Raw genomic sequence first — 17036 nt, 5'->3', positions numbered from 1 at the left:
CAAAATTAATCAGCTTTACAATAAAGTAAAATGTAATTCTATAAAATGTCCTTTTTGTCAGACTACTGTAATTAATAGAATTCTAATTTTATTCAACAGACATGAGATAGATATATATATATATATAATCTCAAAATAAACAAAACATTACAAAAACTAGATTATAGAGCAGTAACATGAATGACTAAAAAAATTAATGATTTTAACCTTATTGAAGTTGAGGATTTAACCTTTACAATTACAGCCAGATGTGTGTGAATATGTACTTCTTTAAGTTATGTTTATATAGTGTATATGTTTGCATTAAAAAGTTAAATGTGTGAACCATGAATGTTAATTGAGACCATTTATGTGTAAATGAGCCATGCATTAAAAGCATTAATTCATATATAGCGATATCTTAATGAGTCCAGACAGTTCTAATGAGTGTTATTTTACACCCATACCAGAAATATCAAGATTATCAGTATTTCAAATAATAGAATTAATGGCTATTTCCTCAAATAATGAGTAAATTGAAATTTCTAAAGTAACAGTTATATTTCTTTTTTTGTTCATATGTGGTGTTGTGTATCTGTCTTTCCTGAAATTCCTGGTTATAGATATACATGAGAATGTGGTCATATATTTAATTTGCACAACCCATCTGTTCTAATTGGGTTTTGCAGGCTTAAAAGCATTTATTAAATCCATTTTGATCTCTGGGATGTACTATATATCATGTAGGGAATATATTTGAAGTACTGGCCACAGAAATTGTCAGTTGTACAACATTATTGTCATGAGTTTCTCTATTCAACTGTGTTTGAACCAGAGTTTGTTACTTATGCTCTGGCTGCATTGTGTGCTGATTTGAGAGGCGCATATTAAAGCATATACTGACAGGATAATACTGACTGGTCGTTGGTACCATTTTGATTTCCTCAAAAGCTTGATCTGTGTTCGCAAAATCGGTGTCCTACATGACCCTGAGCTGAGCTTCCGACCGCATATCTTCTCCATCACAAAGATCGCCTACTTCCACCTCTGGAACAAAGCCCATCTCCGCCCCTACCTCAGCCCATTTTCTGCTGAAAACCCTCATCCATGCTTTTGTTACGTCCAGACCCTACTATTCTAATGCAGTTCTGGCTGGCCTCCCATCTTCCAGCCTCCGTAAACTGGAGCTCATCCAAAAATCTGCCGCCCATATTCTAACCCGCACCAAGTCCCGCTCACCCATCACACCTACGCGCGCTGACCTACATTGGCTCCTGGTCCACCAATGCCTCACTTTTAAAATTCTCATCCTCGTGTCCAAATCCTTCTACGGCCTCACCTCTCCCTATTTCTGTAATCTCCTCCAGCCTGACAACCCTCCAAGATCTCTGCGTTCCTCCAACTCTGGCCTCGAGTGGATCCTCAACTTCCTTCTCCCCACCATTGGAGGTCGTGCCTTCAGCCATCGAGGCCTTAAGCTCTGGTGATGCTCCTGTGTAGTGCCTTGGGATGATTTACTACATTAAAGTGCTATATAAATGCAAGTTGTTGTATTAACTAGATGTAATTTTGCAAACTGGCTCTTTATCTCTGGGACTTCGGTCCCAGCCCAACTTAGAATGCAGTTTTTAGTGGGCATGAGCACACAGTTTGAAATTTCCACTAAATTGGCAATCTGATTCAGATGCCACAAGATGCCTGCTGTGGAAACTGAACATGTGAAACTAGCATAATTCGAGTTACTCTTCTGAGGTTGCGGGGGGAGGGGTTGGGGGGCATACGAAATGTGAAATGTTATAATCCCCAGTACTAAAATCCCTTACAAAACAAGTTAATCTTTGCAGGCACATACATACAGTGTCACCAATGCAGGAACCAGAAGGCCCCAATGCTAAATTTGTTGCCTAAGTATCAAAATTCTAGAGATCCTCTTGGGTTTACTCCAGTTTGAGGGGCGCTTCAGGCACAAGCCAAATGCTAGCTTCATGGGGTGCCCTGCAACTGGTTGCCCCATGGCTATTACTTTATGAAAAAGAGGCAGGGGCCGGGGAATGTCCCCTTATCATGACATCATTGGTCCTACACCTATTGGGCCAGCACTATTTCCCCACCCCCCCCCCCGCCCCCTAACCTCACGCTAAGGAAGTCGAGGAAATCCAAACACAACGTAAAATGATACATTTTGGTAGGAAGATTGAGGAGAGACAATGTAAACTAAATGGTACAATTTTGAAGGAGGTGTAGGAACAGAGAGACCTGAGGGTTTATGCACACAAATCTTTGAAGGTAGCAGGACAAGTTGAGAAGGCTGTTAAAAAAGCAAATGGGGCTTTATTAATAGAAGCACGGAGTACAAAAGCAAGGAAGTTATGCTAAACCTTTTATAAATCACTGGTTAGGCCTCAGCTGGAGTATTGTGTCCAATTCTGGGCACCACATTTTAGGAAGGATGTCAAGGCCTTGGAGAGGGTGCAGGGGAGATTTACTAGAATGGTACCAGGGAAGAGGGACTTTAGTTATGTGGTGAGACTAGAGAAGCTGGAATTGTTCTCCTTGGAGTAGAGAAGTTTAAGGGGGAGATTTAATACATGTGTTCAAAATTATGAGGGGTTTTGGTAGTGAATAAGCAAAAACTGTGCCCAGTGGCAAGAGGGTCGGTAACCAGAAGACACAGGTTTGAGGTAATTGGCAAAAGAGCCAGAGGGGAGATGAGGAGAATTTTTTTTACGCAGTGAGTTGTTATGATTTGGAATGCACTGCCTGAAAGGGTGCTGGAAGTAGACTCAATAATAACTTTCAATAGGGAATTGGATAAATACTTGAAAAGGAAAAATTTGCAAGGCTATGGAGAAAGAGCAGGGGAGTTGGAATAATTGGATAGCTCTTTCAAAGAGCCAGCACAGACACAATGGGCGAATGGCCTCCTTCTATGAGCGGAGACTGACTGTAACCAGACTCCGCCCCGCCCCGCCCCCGACCTTATCACCCAAGAAATGGGTATTTTGATCAAGAAAATCTGCCCAAGCCTTTTTATAAAACCAGGGATGTTATGCTATATAACATGGAATATAGTATTAGGACTACTTATTAATGCTGAATGAATAAATCAAATAGTATGGAATTTTTACCTGCATTTTGGGCATCAAATTCTGAGATTCTGTCAGATGTAGGACAGCGGTTTTCAGTGAGTGACAGGCTTGGGGGCAGGCAGTGGTGCAAGAATAGGTTATGGGCTCCCTTCCCAATTCCAAAATACTGTTTGGGGTGGGGGGAGGGAAAAGAAGAGGATGTAGACACTTGTTGAGGAGGTATGAGTTCATGGGAGCTCTTCTGTGAGTTATGAGTGTAAATCAAAGAGTGCTTTTATATTGTACTAGTCCAGTTTGGTTCCCAAGTGCAGGTCTTGCACAGATGGCTGCAGTGGGTCTTTCTGGCGGCCAGTCTTGTTGATTCATGGCAGATTTGCATTTGGTTTGCAGTTAGCTGTGTAAGATCTGCACTCTGGGAACCCAACGGCACTAGCATAGGTCTGGTGCAATACATAAGTTCATAGTGAATACCGTCTATTCCAATGCTCACATTTTCTTTAAATGGTTGTTGAAGATGAAAGACTCTTTAAATTCAAATTAACATAGGCGTCACCGTATAGAAACATTCTACTTTCAGTTTTGAGATTCACACATTGCTAATGGAAATGGCCTATTCAAGGATAGAGCCATAAAAACATTCATTCCAGTGATTAGCTAATGTGACAGTAATTTTGAAGAGAACACCAGTTTAACATCCTTTGCTCAGAAATACTTACCATGGCAAAAGAAATATACAATGCAAGGAGTGCACACGCCAACCGATGGGCAATTCAGAATTATGGTACTACTGATGGGTTCACCTGCCCCACTAAAGATGCAGCTGTTACATGTCCTTTACAGCTATTACTTTTCAATGTAACATACTGACTTTTTCCAGTATATCTCCAACAGGTACAGTTCGAACGTCAAATAAGTGGTCTGTAACATTTTGAAAGATCACATTCACATGGTGACTAATGCAGTGCCACTATTTCTCTTTGCTATGGTCATATATCATAAAGTTGTATTTTTACAGGTTACTTTTGTGATGTGGCATCGTACTTTGAATTACATTGCGCTTGTGTCACCAAAATTGCATCAAGCTTGCAAAAATCTGAACATTATGTACCCAGTAATAGAAATAATGAGTTGAAAAAAGTCACGTTGAAACCAGTAATACTGTACTGTTCAATAACTTACCTACGATTGGGGCAATGGCAGCAAGGTAGAGATAAGGTCACTTAAAGGCCTTCACCTTCACAATGAAATGAAGAAATTACTAACTGTTAGATTTTCAGGTTCATTCACTTAAGCAGATGGTTTGCAGGAAATATGGCTTAGCCTCAGAAACTAATTTTAACTAGCTTTCCATCCATCCACATTTGTTTTCTGCTTACCAAACAGCTGGTTGTGTGAATTAAACCCATTAAAGGAACATTTATAACAAATTATATTCGCAAAAATGTTGTCCTTTGGCACTGAAAAGCGCGCACGGGGATGGCACATTTAGGAACATAGGAATAGGAGTAGGCCATTTAGCCCCTCGAGCCTGTTCCGCCATTCAATGAGATCATGGCTGACCTGCTTCCTAACTCCATCCACTTGCCGTGGCTCCATAAGCCTTAATGCCCTTGGCTAGCAAAAATCTATCAATTTCTGATTTAAAATTGTTAATTGAGCTGCTGCTTTTTGTGGGAGAGAGTTCCAAACTTCTACCACCCTTTGCGTGAAGAAGTGTATCCTAACTTCTCTCCTGAATGGCCTGGCTCTGATTTTAAGGTTATGTCTCTTTGTCCTAGACTCCACCCCCCCCACCAGCGGATAAATTTTCTCCCTATCTATCCTATCAGCTCCTTTCTAAATCCTAAAAAGCTCAATCATATCACTCTGTAACCTATATTCCAGAGAATACAAGCCTAGTTTATGTAATCTCTCCTCATAATCTAACCCATGGAGCCCTGGTAACATTCTGGTAAATCTGCGCTGCACTCCTTCCAAGGCCAATATATCCTTTCTAAGGTGCCCAGAACTGTACACAGTACTCCAGATGTGGTCTAACCAGGGCTTTGTACAGCTGTAGCAAAACTTTCTCCCCTTTATATTCTAGCCCCCTAGTTATAAAGGCTAACATTTCATTAGCCTTTTTGATTATTTTTTGTACCAGACAACTATATTTTGGTGATCTGTGTACATGGACCCCTAAATCTCTTTGGAACTCCGCTGTTCCTAGTTTTTCACCATTTTGAAAAATACTCGGAATTATCCTTTTTTTGGTCCAAAATGGATGACCTTGCACTTACCTGTGTTTAAATCCATCTGCCACAGTTTTGCTCACTCACTTAATCTATCAATGTCTCTTTGTAATTTTATGCTCCCGTCTACATCCCTTATTATGCCACCAACCTATGTGTCATCGGCAAACTTGGATATATGGCTCTCTATTGTGTTATCTAAGTCATTAATATAGTGAATGGAAATATGGGCAACATTACCTTAACATAGTCTAAAAGTCTTAAAACATTTTACTAAACAAATTAACATGGTTGCGTCACATTTTTCAACTCATTAAGCGAATGGGTGAACAAATATATTGTACACGTATGAAAATCTTTTCTGGCCATACGTATTGTGGCTGAGCCTGACCGATGGTTGGTTAATTGTTTTTGTGCTAAAAAGAGATCTTGATGAGTGTGCAGTGGATAGACATCTGCGTAATTTGGTAAAGCTCAAGGGTACCAATAACATCAATTTGCATTTATGTAGAAACTTTTAACGTAGGAAAACCTCCCAAGGTGCTTGTTAAAGACCAAAATTGACGTCAACTCAAAGAATGAGATATTAGGATAGGTGATTAAAAGCTTGATCAAAGAGATAAGTTTAAGGAGGGACTTAAAGGAAGAGAGTGGGGTGGCGAAGCAGAGAGGTTTAGGAAGGAAATTCTAGAGCTTAGGGCTTAGATGGCTGAAAGCATAGCCACCAATGGTGGGGTGAAGGGAGTGGGGGATGCATAAGTTGGAGGTAACACTCGCCCTGCACTCAGGACCGTGACAGTGCCATACCCTGAAACTCTTGCTCCACTATCACTCCCCAGAGTTACCGAGCCCTGCTACCCCACACTGCTGCCAGATTGTGTGTTATATGACTGAACACCCCCACTATTTTTCTGAAAAAGCATATACTCTGACTCGCTCTGTGCAACGAGATGGGGGATCCGCTAGTGTGTGCAAATTAAATATAAATGTGTGTGTGTCTGTATGTGTGCATATGTCCTACAACAAACCCATAGGGCATTTATCTAGTTACATGACAATGCTAGAAACATCCATTTATTCATACTCACTGCATTCTATTCTTTATTTATGTTGCCACTTTAATTCCAATACCATTGGCCATAATCTTCCTCAGTCTCTTTATGTGAGACCTTTTCTTAATAATCCAATTATATCACATCCAATGCATCCCCTGTGTCTATATGCTTAGTAATTTCCTTAAAGAATTTTGATTAGAAACATAGAAAATAGGAGCAAGAGTAGGCCATTCGGCCTTTCGGGCCTGCTCCGCCATTCAAAATGATCACGGCTGATGGTCTAATTCGATACCCCGTTCCCGCTTTTTCCCCAAATGTATGAGACATTGTTTAGACCACAGTTGAAGTCTCTCATTAGTCCATACCTTACAAGTGTCCACTAATGGTATCTGTCTGAGATCCAAGTCTGGTATTGTCAAGATAAGTTTAATACTAGAATTTCTACATATTGCTTACTTTTCCTTGTTTGTTTAGTTGAAGGTGCAGATTCTGCAGTCTTACATCAATGACTTAAGTGAACAAAATGATGTCCTGGTTCAGACAATGGAGGAGCTTGAAAGAGAAGCCAATCGAAGAGTAACTTCTCTGGAAGCAGACCTGCAGGTAATCAGAAACATTGAATGCTTCAAGACTGTAGCTTTAGGTCTTTTACTTTCCAAAGCGGTTTGATAATGATCCAAAGGGAGGTGATTCAGAACATAATGTACAAACTGCTGTCAGGGAAAACTGCACTTTAAGGTAGATCAAAGTTACATTGTAACTATTCAAGAGTTCATGTTTCTTACCAAACAATGCATTTAAATAGTGTGTTTACTCCAGGGATTTCAAGTACCTTTAGGCAGTGTGCAGTCTTTCCTTTTTAAGTGTCTTTGGACATTTCTTATTATTCTTTACAAAATGTTTAAATTATTTTTTATTGTTCAGATATGTGTAAATGTTCTGAACTTTTTTGCCATTCAAAATGCTGGAAGTTAAGAGGTAACAATTTTCAACGCTTTCCATGCCCCAGTTTCTTTTTTCTTGTGAGATGATTACTAATTTCCCAAATAAGAAGGCATAGAATTAAAAAAGGTCATTTAACCTATTGGGCCCATTTCTTCCATAGATGATGTACAAGATTATACCTTGTTGTGGGAGTCACCAGATATTTTCAAGCTCATTTTACAGTATGAACTACTTTTTATTGGTAGTTGGTTCCAGATTCACCGTTGTGCAATCTAACTAGGGATCACAATCTCTAGTCTTTCTTGTATATCTCTATCCTCTAGTTATCTGCTCACTGTCCAAATTAAATCTGTTTGCAGCTACAAAATCATAGACTCTGGACATTTTAAAGATTGGGATCGTAAGAATGGGGCTGAAGTTTATTGGTGGTAATTATAGACACATAATCAAATACTGCATGCGATTCAGATGTTTCTGTGCTGCTGGGCCCATTGAAATGTCACCTGGCTAAGGTTAAATAATTGATGTTCACAGTATGAATAGGCATTGCAGACTTGTACTCACCTATCTTGGAGATCAAGGAGAAAGCTTGCATTGCTTTACCTTAGTTATTTAATGGTGCATTTACACTAGAAGTTTAGCATTGGTTTGAAGCAGTTTTGACTTTGCATTGATGCTAAACCATGTAGTATACATTTGATGTTCAAGGCCAGACTGATTCTCAAGGTAATTGGAGTAAGACTTCCTCCTCCAGGGATCTTGCTGTGCTTCACTCCAGTGAGCCTGACTTGGGATACAGCCTGCATTTACACGAGAACTGCAGTATTGTGCAAAGGGAAACTTCTTTGCACTGACACTACAATTGCAGTGTGAATGCATCCCAAATTAGCAGTACAGCATCCATGAAGGGAATATTGTATAGGGTCTGGGGTCGATGGGCTCTTCATTCTTTGCTTTCTTAAGTCTGCTCACAATCATCTTATCTCCGAAGAGAGCAGTTTCATGATTATCATTCACTCCCTGTGACTTAATGCTCTAAGTTTAGAGTTGTTCTTGACACTTTTTGATCTCTCTCCAACGGATCACCTTTTTTTTAAGGAAGAGTACACTAAATTGCACTTTTTTTTTGCAATTATGGAATCACCAATGATCTGCTCAAGGTTGGTACAATACATTTATCCAAGTTCAATCTATCTGCCTTTCCATAGCTCTTCCACTAATTGTTTGAGTTTCTTTTGAATGTTATTAATTTCCTTGAACTTGTCACTTAGCCACATGACTTGGTAGCATGGCAAATTTGATAGCAGAGAAGAAATACATAGGGAATTTGTAGAAGTATGAGGCACAGGCATATAAAATACTGAAATATGTTCATTGTAACCATTAGGACAGATTTCAAATGTTTAAAATGTGTTGATGAGCCTATTTAAGAACTGGTATGAGATATTGTTTTTGATCCACTGCACTTTGTTCTTGGAAGGTGGAGTTTTTGCACAGATTAATGTTTGCTCTTCTGCTAAGTTGATAGCTTGATTCCATTAATAATATTAGCAATGTACTGCCGCATTTTATTCGAACAAGGAACTTGAAAATGCCTTGTTTAAATAGCTTGAGGTATAGTATTTCAGCGTGGAATGTCAGACTGTTCATTATGACGATTGGTAGGTACTGTAGATAAAATTGTGACACAACATATAAGCTGTGGCAATTGAGCCGATTCTAAAAATGCATACTTTTATGATGCATTAATGCCTGCCCTCTGGCATATTGTTTTTAGTGTTAGTCTGTCAGCTAATAAATTAATATTGTAGGTGATTGAATAAAATGTAAGAATTTGGCCAGAATCAGTGATCTATTAATTATTGTTGAATCCATTGGTTGAGTATGTCGTTAAAGCACATACATCAAGTGCAAGATCAACTTCTCGAGGTTGGTGGGTACACCTATATCTGCTCATGGTTGTAATGAATTGAACAGTATTTATTTTAAATAATGCAAGAAATTTTTTACATAAAGTCTACAACTTCTTCTGGGCCATACACTAACAGCTATAGTAAAATAAATTGTTAGGCTTTTATTTTAAACCTGGGATCTCAGTTTAAGGTAGCCTTGTCCTCTTAATCCAACATGCCAGATTATTCATTGTAACAGTGATGCATAACATTTTGACATCAGAAGGAATGTATCCTGAGGGCCCAATGTATCAATTATATTCAAGCTTGTATTTCTGAAGGACACTGGGTTGAATTTGTTAATTTTATTGAAATTGGCATGTAGTGTTAAGGATGATTTTGAAACTGTATTAATTTTACTGAGTTTGCCCTTTTCTCTTGCAACTACTTTTAGTTATTTTCTACTTCAGCCCTAATCTACAATTTGATTTTATATTTCACGTGATTGTCACTTATTATCATTTTTTGCCAATCTTTTTTTCTCTTTTTATTTGACAATTTTCTCCCCCTCTCCATTTCTCCTAAAGGTGTTGATACCTTGGGAGTACGGCACACTTTCTCTCTCTCTCTCTCTCTCTCTCTGTCTCTCTCTCTCTCTCTCTCTGTCTCTCTCTCTCTCTCTCTCTGTCTCTCTCTCTCTCTCTGTCTCTCTCTCTCTCTCTCTCTCTGTCTCTCTCTCTCTCTCTCTCTGTCTCTCTCTTTTCCCCCCGTCCCCACTTTTTGCTCTTTAGTCTCTTTCCATCTTCCTATTTCTTGCTCACTTTGTCTCTTTCATGTGTTCTCTCTCTACCTTTTCTGTTTTTCTCTTTCTCCATTTCACTGTTGTTTCCCTTTCTGTTTTTCTCTTTGTTCGTTTTCTATTGCTTTCTTTTATTTCTTTTAGTTTTTGTGTTCACCAAGGTGATGGGTGTGAAAGCTAGGGAATAGAACACTTTCCATTCCAAGTGTCCAATATCAGCATCAAGCACATCCCAGCTCAGGCATAACACAGCCAGATTTAGTAAAGCTCCCTCAACTCTGCTTAACAATATGACTCAGCCGTAACCTTAGAGTCCCCTCTACCCATCTGTGTGACGTTTTTTCTGCTTCCCACAACAGCCATGCTATGACTTCTCTGAGCAGGATTGACAATCAGTGCTGAATTAGGGACAGTTTGGTGCTGTCGACTCATGCCCACAAGAAACCGTTCAGGTTGTCAATTTAAAGCCAGCAGACAGAAGTACATTCCTACTTAGTTCTGATTCGCTTTGAGCTGAAGTGCGACAAAAGAAGTGTTACAGGAAGAAACTGTTGGACATGCAGGACATATACTATGTGTACACTTCCTGTAAGTGCCACACTTTTTGTCAAGCCTATTTCTGTCATGCTATATAAACTCTTGGTCACCTGTCCTGATGTCTCCTTTTGTGGCTCGGTGTCCAATTTTGTTTGATAACGCTCCTGTGAAGCGCCTTAGGACGTTTTACAATGTTAAAGGCGCTATATAAATGCAAGGTGTTACTGTTAGCTTCCAGTCAAAAGTCACAATCAACATCATGCTTCCTCATCCTGGCAGCATTTGATGAGCCCCAAAACAGGAAGATATCAATCTTCTTTCCACAAACAATATCTATTACATAAAATGATAAACATTTGGCATTGAGCTAAAATTGTAATTCGATCTCAGGGTTCCACAGAAATTTGCATGTGGTTCAAGCTTTGTTCTTGTTCTTTACGACATTGCCTGAAACCCTTGATTGGATAGCAATTGTTGATATTACTTCATTTTAGTTTGCCTCTGCCCCTGCCTCAGCTCATCTGCTGCTGAAACCCTCATACATCTAGACTTGACTAATCCAATGCTCTCCTGGCTGGCCTCCCATCTTCCACCCTCCATAAACTGGAACTTATCCAAAACCCTGCTGCCTGTATCCTAACTCGCACCAAGTCCCATTCACCCATCACCCTGTGCTTGCTGACCTACATTGGCTCATGGTCCTGGAATGCCTTCAATTTAAAATTCTCATGCTTGTTTTCAAATCCCTCCATGGCCTCGCCCCCTACCTATCCCTGTAACCTCCTCCAGCCCGACAACTGCCCGAGATCTCTGCACTCCTCCAATTCTTGCCTCTTGCGCATCCCCGATTATAATCACCCCACCATTGGTGGCTGTGCCTTCAGCTGCGTAGGGCCTATGCTCTGGAATTCCTTCCTAAACCTCTCCGCCTCTCTACCTTTACCGTTTACTTCTTTTAGACGCTCCTTAATACCTCCCACTTTGACCAAGCTTTTGGTCACCTGTCCTAATAGCTCCTTATGTGGCTCAGTGCCAGATTTTGTCTGATAACGTTCCTGTGAAGTGCCTTGGGACGTTTTGCTATGTTAAAGGCACTATATAAATGCAAGTTGTTGTTGTTACACTTACTTCCTAATTGCATCTCCAAGTCAGGTGACACTGTTTCCACAGAATAGGCCTCAGACTAACTAACATTAGGTCCATTAACAACTGTTCTCCACCCACTTCTACCAACCCTAATCTAAATCCCAAGTGGTCTTTTGCCCCCTTTCCATACTACTGCACAGCCATCTCCACCCACCATTGGTTCCTACTGTTTCATGACTTCCACTAGAAATCCTGAGGGCACTATAGTGAAAATGCTTCAGCAATTTAAAGCCAGTTAATCCATCTTTTGCAGTCCGAGATTAAGATTCGTTAAAGGACATTGGGCATGCCTCCATTTAAGTGCAAACAGCATTATCTATTTATGATGGGCCAGAATTTGCAGTAGCAGGGCATCGAATGGCGCCTGCCGTTAGTTAGAATTGCCTCTGTACTCTTCAGCTCAAAACATTTTTGCCCACAAAGTTGCTGAACGGCGTGCTGATAACTCCACAGTGAGGGAAACAGGGCACCTGGGACCTGTGTGAACAGGACAACCAACGGGGTATCACCTTATCCAATGAGATTTAAGGATTGGGAAATAAACATAGGAAGGATTCAGAAGGATGGTGAATTCAATGTCAAATCAGGTACAGATAGATTGGATTAAGAGAAGAGAGAAAAAAGATACAAAAAGGAAAAGTAAGAAAAAAAAAATTAAATTAAAAAGTTGACATTTTTAAAATCCATCTGAAAAATTCAAAACCTGAAGGAATGAGACTTCACACTTGACATAGTTAATTTTTGGTTCTAGAGAGTTGATTGGCTGTCATTAACACTTATCACGTCATTAAAAGGGTTTTTAATGACTTGATCAGCTTTAAATTGCTACGGTAGCATAGTGGTTATGTTACTGGACTAGTAATCCAGAGGCCTGGACGAAAAATCCAGTCATGAGTTGAAATCCCGCCACGACAGCTGGCGAATTTAAATGCAATTAATTAAATTCAACTAATTAAATAAAAATCTGGAATTAAAATACTAGTATCAGTAATGGTGGCCATGAAACTACCGGATTGTCGTAAAAACCCATCTGGTTCACTAATGTCCTTTAGGGAAGGAAACCTGCCGTCCTTACCTGGTCTGGCCTAAATGTGACTCCAGCCCCACAGCAATGTGGTTGATTCTTAATTGCCCTCTGAAATGGCCTAGCAAGCCACTCAGTTGTAAAATCTCGCTACGAAAAGTCATAATAAGAATAAAACGGGACGGACCACCCAGCATCGGACCATGAGGCACCGGACACGACAACGGCAAACCAAGCCCAGTTGACCCTGCAAAGTCCCCAGATGTTAGTTAGGAGGACTTGTGCCAAAATTGGGAGAGCTGTCCCACAGACTAGTCAAGCAACAGCCTGACATAGCCATACTCACAGAATCATACCTTTCAGCCACCGTCCCAGACTCTTCCATCACCATCCCTGGGTATGTCCTTTCCCACCAGCAGGACAGACCCACCAGAGGTGGCAGTACAGTGATATCCAGTCAGGAGGGAGTGACCCTGGGAGTCCTCAACATTGACTCTGGACCCCATGAAATCTCATGGCATCAGGTCAAACTTGGGCAAGGAAACCTCCTGCTGATTACCACCTACCGCCCTCCCTCAGCTGATGAATCAGCCCTCCTCCATGTTGAGCACCACTTGGAGGAAGCACTGAGGGTAGCAAGGGCACAAAATGTACTCTGGGTGGGGGTCTTCAATGTCCATCACCAAGAGTGGCTCGGTAGCACCACTACTGACCAAGCTGGCCGAGTCCTGAAGGACATAGCTGCCAGACTGGGCCTGCGACAGGTGGTGAGTGAACCAACACGAGGGAAAAACTTACTTGTCTTCGTCCTCAACAATCGACCTGTCGCAAATGCATCTGTCCATGACAGTATTGGTAGGAGTGACCACCGCACAGTCCTTGTGGAGACGAAGTCCCGTCTTCGCACTGCGGACACCATCCAACGTGTTGTGTGGCACTACCACCGTGCTAAATGGGATAGATTCAGAACCGATCTAGCAGCTCAAAACTGGGCATCCATGGGGCACTGTGGGCCATCAGCATCAGCAGAATTGTATTCGAGCACAATCTGTAACCTCATGTCCCGGCATATTCCTCACTCCACCATTACCAACAAGCCAGGGGAATCAACCCTGGTTCAATGAGGAGTGTAGAAGAGCATGCCCGGAGCAGCACCAGGCGTACTTAAAAATGAGGTGCCAACCTGGTGAAGCTACAACTCAGGACTACATGCGTGCTAAACAGCGGAAGCAACATGCTACAGACAGAGCTAAGGAATTCCACAACCAACGGATCAGATCAAAGCTCTGCAGTCCTGCCACATCCGGTCGTGAATGGTGGTGGACAATTAAACAACTAACGGGAGGAGGAGGCTCTGCAAACATCCCCATCCTCAATGATGGCGGAGTCCAGCACGTGAGTGCAAAAGACAAGGCTGAAGCGTTTGCAACCATCTTCAGCCAGAAGTGCCGAGTGGATGATCCATCTCGGCCTCCTCCCGATATCCCCACCATCACAGAAGCCAGTCTTCAGCCAATTCGATTCACTCCACGTGATATCAAGAAACGGCTGAGTGCACTGGATACAGCAAAGGCTATGGGCCCCGACAACATCCCAGCTGTAGTGCTGAAGACTTGTGCTCCAGAACTAGCTGCGCCTCTAGCCAAGCTGTTCTAGTACAGCTACAACACTGGCATCTACCCGACAATGTGGAAAATTGCCCAGGTATGTCCTGTCCACAAAAAGCAGGACAAATCCAATCCGGCCAATTACCGCCCCATCAGTCTACTCTCAATCATCAGCAAAGTGATGGAAGGTTTCGTCGACAGTGCTATCAAGCGGCACTTACTCACCAATAACCTGCTCACCGATGCTCAGTTTGGGTTCCGCCAGGACCACTCGGCTCCAGACCTCAAGACAGCCTTGGTCCAAACATGGACAAAAGAGCTGAATTCCAGAGGTGAGGTGAGAGTGACTGCCCTTGACATCAAGGCAGCATTTGACCGAGTGTGGCACCAAGGAGCCCGAGTAAAATTGAAGTCAATGGCAATCGGGGAAAACTCTCCAGTGGCTGGAGTCATACTTAGCACAAAGGAAGATGGTAGTGGTTGTTGGAGGCCAAACATCTCAGCCCCTGGGCATTGCTTCAGGAGTTCCTCAGGGCAGTGTCCTAGGCACAACCATCTTCAGCTGCTTCATCATTGACCTTCCCTCCATCATAAGGTCAGAAATGGGGATGTTCGCTGATGATTGCACAGTGTTCAGTTCCATTTGCAACCCCTCAAATAATGAAGCAGTCCGAGCCCGCATGCAGCAAGACCTGGACAACATCCAGGCTTGGGCTGATAAGTGGCAAGTAACATTCGCGCCAGATAAGTGCCAGGCAATGACCATCTCCAACAAGAGAGTGTCTAGCCACCTCCCCTTGACATTCAACGACATAACCATCGCCAAATTCCCCACCATCAACATCCTGGGGGTCACCATTGACCAGAAACTTAACTGGACCAGCCATATAAATACTGTGGCTACGAGAGCAGGTCAGAGGCTGGGTATTCTGCGGCGAGTGACTCACCTCCTGACTCCCCAAAGCCTTTCCACCATCTACAAGGCACAAGTCAGGAGTGTGATGGAATACTCTCCACTTGCTTGGATGAGTGCAGCTCCAACAACACTCAAGAAGCTCAACACCATCCAAGATAAAGCAGCCCGCTTGATTGGCACCCCATCCACCACCCTAAACATTCACTGCCTTCACCACTGGCGCACTGTGGCTGTAGTGTGTCCCATCCATAGGATGCACTGCAGCAACTCGCCAAGGCTTCTTTGACAGCACCTCCCAAACCCGCGACCTCTACCACCTAGAAGGACAAGGGCAGCAGGCACATGAGAACAACACCACCTGCACGTTCCCCTCCAAGTCACACACCATCCCAACATCCCGACTTGGAAAAATATCGTCGTTCCTTCATCGTCGCTGGGTCAAAATCCTGGAACTCCCTTCCTAACAGCACTGTGGGAGAACCTTCACCACACAGACTGCAGTGGTTCAAGAAGGCTGCTCACCACCACCTTCTCAAGGTCAATTGGGGATGGGCAATAAATGCCGGCCTCTCCAGCGATGCCCACATCCCATGAACAAATAATTTAAAAAAAATTGCTAAAGCATTTTCACTATCGTGCCCTCAGGTTTTCTCGTGGAAGTCATGAAACAGTAGGAACCAATGGTGGGTGGAGATGACTGGGCAATAGTATGGAAAGGGGGCAAAAGACAACTTGGAGTTTAGATTAGGTTTGGTAGAAGTGGGTGGAGAACAGTTGCTAATGGACCTAATGTAATGACAAGACTTAACTCTGTGGCAAGTTTAAAGTTACAAAAAATAAACAAAACAGGGAGGCTAAGGGCGGGATGTCGTTTTTGCGAAGCTAATGGTGGAGCGGTGCAACTCGGGCAGCAATTTTTGGATATTCACATTTAACCTCGCATCTGTTCCTCGCCTGAAGTTGCTGTACCATTTACCCTTACATAATGGCGAGCCCCATTAGCTTTGCCGCTTTTTGACACAAAATTCTGGCCCGATGTATTACAAGTCTTGTGTCTAATGTGTACTTCCTGCCTGTCTCTCTTTGGCTAAAAGTAAACCAGCAGAAAATCAGAACTGAAAAGGTGGGGAACGTATGAATCAAAGGCAAGTTAAACAACTAGAAAGCTGCCAATGAGAAACTACTAAGGATTGGGGAAACCAATCAACCTTGAATAACCAGTCAGAAGAACCTATCAATATTTTTTAAAAAATTAGGGAAAGAACCAACTGAGATACTCACAAAGAAATTTTCTCAAACTGAAATTCCTAGTATCATAGTAGGTACAGCACAGGAGGAGGCCATTCGCCCCATTGTGCTTGTGCTGGCTTTTTGACAGAGCTATCCAATTCGTCCCATTTCCCTGCTCTTTCCCCATAGCCCTGTAAATTTTTTCCCTTCAAGTATTTATCCAATTCCATTTTGAAAGTTACTATTGAATCTGTTTCCATCACCCTTTCATGCAGTGCATTCCAGACCATTACAACTTGCTGCATAAAATATGTTTCCTCATGTTGCCTCTGGCTCATTTGCTGATCACCTTAAATCTGTGTCCTCTGGTTACTGACCTGCCTGCTGCTGGAAACAGTTTCTCCTTATTTACTCTGTCAAAACTGTTCATGATTTTGAACACCTCTATCAAATCTCCCCTTAGTCTTCCCTGTTCTAAGGAGAACAATCCCAGCTTCTCCAGTCTTTCTACATAACTGAAGTCCCACATCCCTGGTACCATTCTAGTTAATCTTGTCTGCACCCTCTCTAAGGCTTTGACATCTTT

At 42.1% G+C, this 17036-nt stretch overlaps 1 protein-coding gene across 1 annotated transcript in view; it reads left to right on the top strand.

Annotated features, from left to right (window-relative positions):
- The window catches only part of LOC137333349 (early endosome antigen 1), a 586801-nt gene that overhangs the window by 58178 nt on the left and 511587 nt on the right, over nucleotides 1-17036 (top strand). The window contains exon 3 of the mRNA XM_067997503.1: nucleotides 6829-6957. Coding sequence (XP_067853604.1) covers nucleotides 6829-6957 — 129 coding nt within the window. The remainder of the gene's footprint in view (nucleotides 1-6828; nucleotides 6958-17036) is intronic.

The sequence above is a fragment of the Heptranchias perlo genome, chromosome 16 (assembly GCF_035084215.1).
Source record: "Heptranchias perlo isolate sHepPer1 chromosome 16, sHepPer1.hap1, whole genome shotgun sequence".
Lineage (NCBI taxonomy): Eukaryota > Metazoa > Chordata > Chondrichthyes > Hexanchiformes > Hexanchidae > Heptranchias > Heptranchias perlo.
The sequence above is the reverse complement of the archived record's forward strand: the minus strand, read 5'-3'. Positions and strand labels throughout refer to the sequence as shown.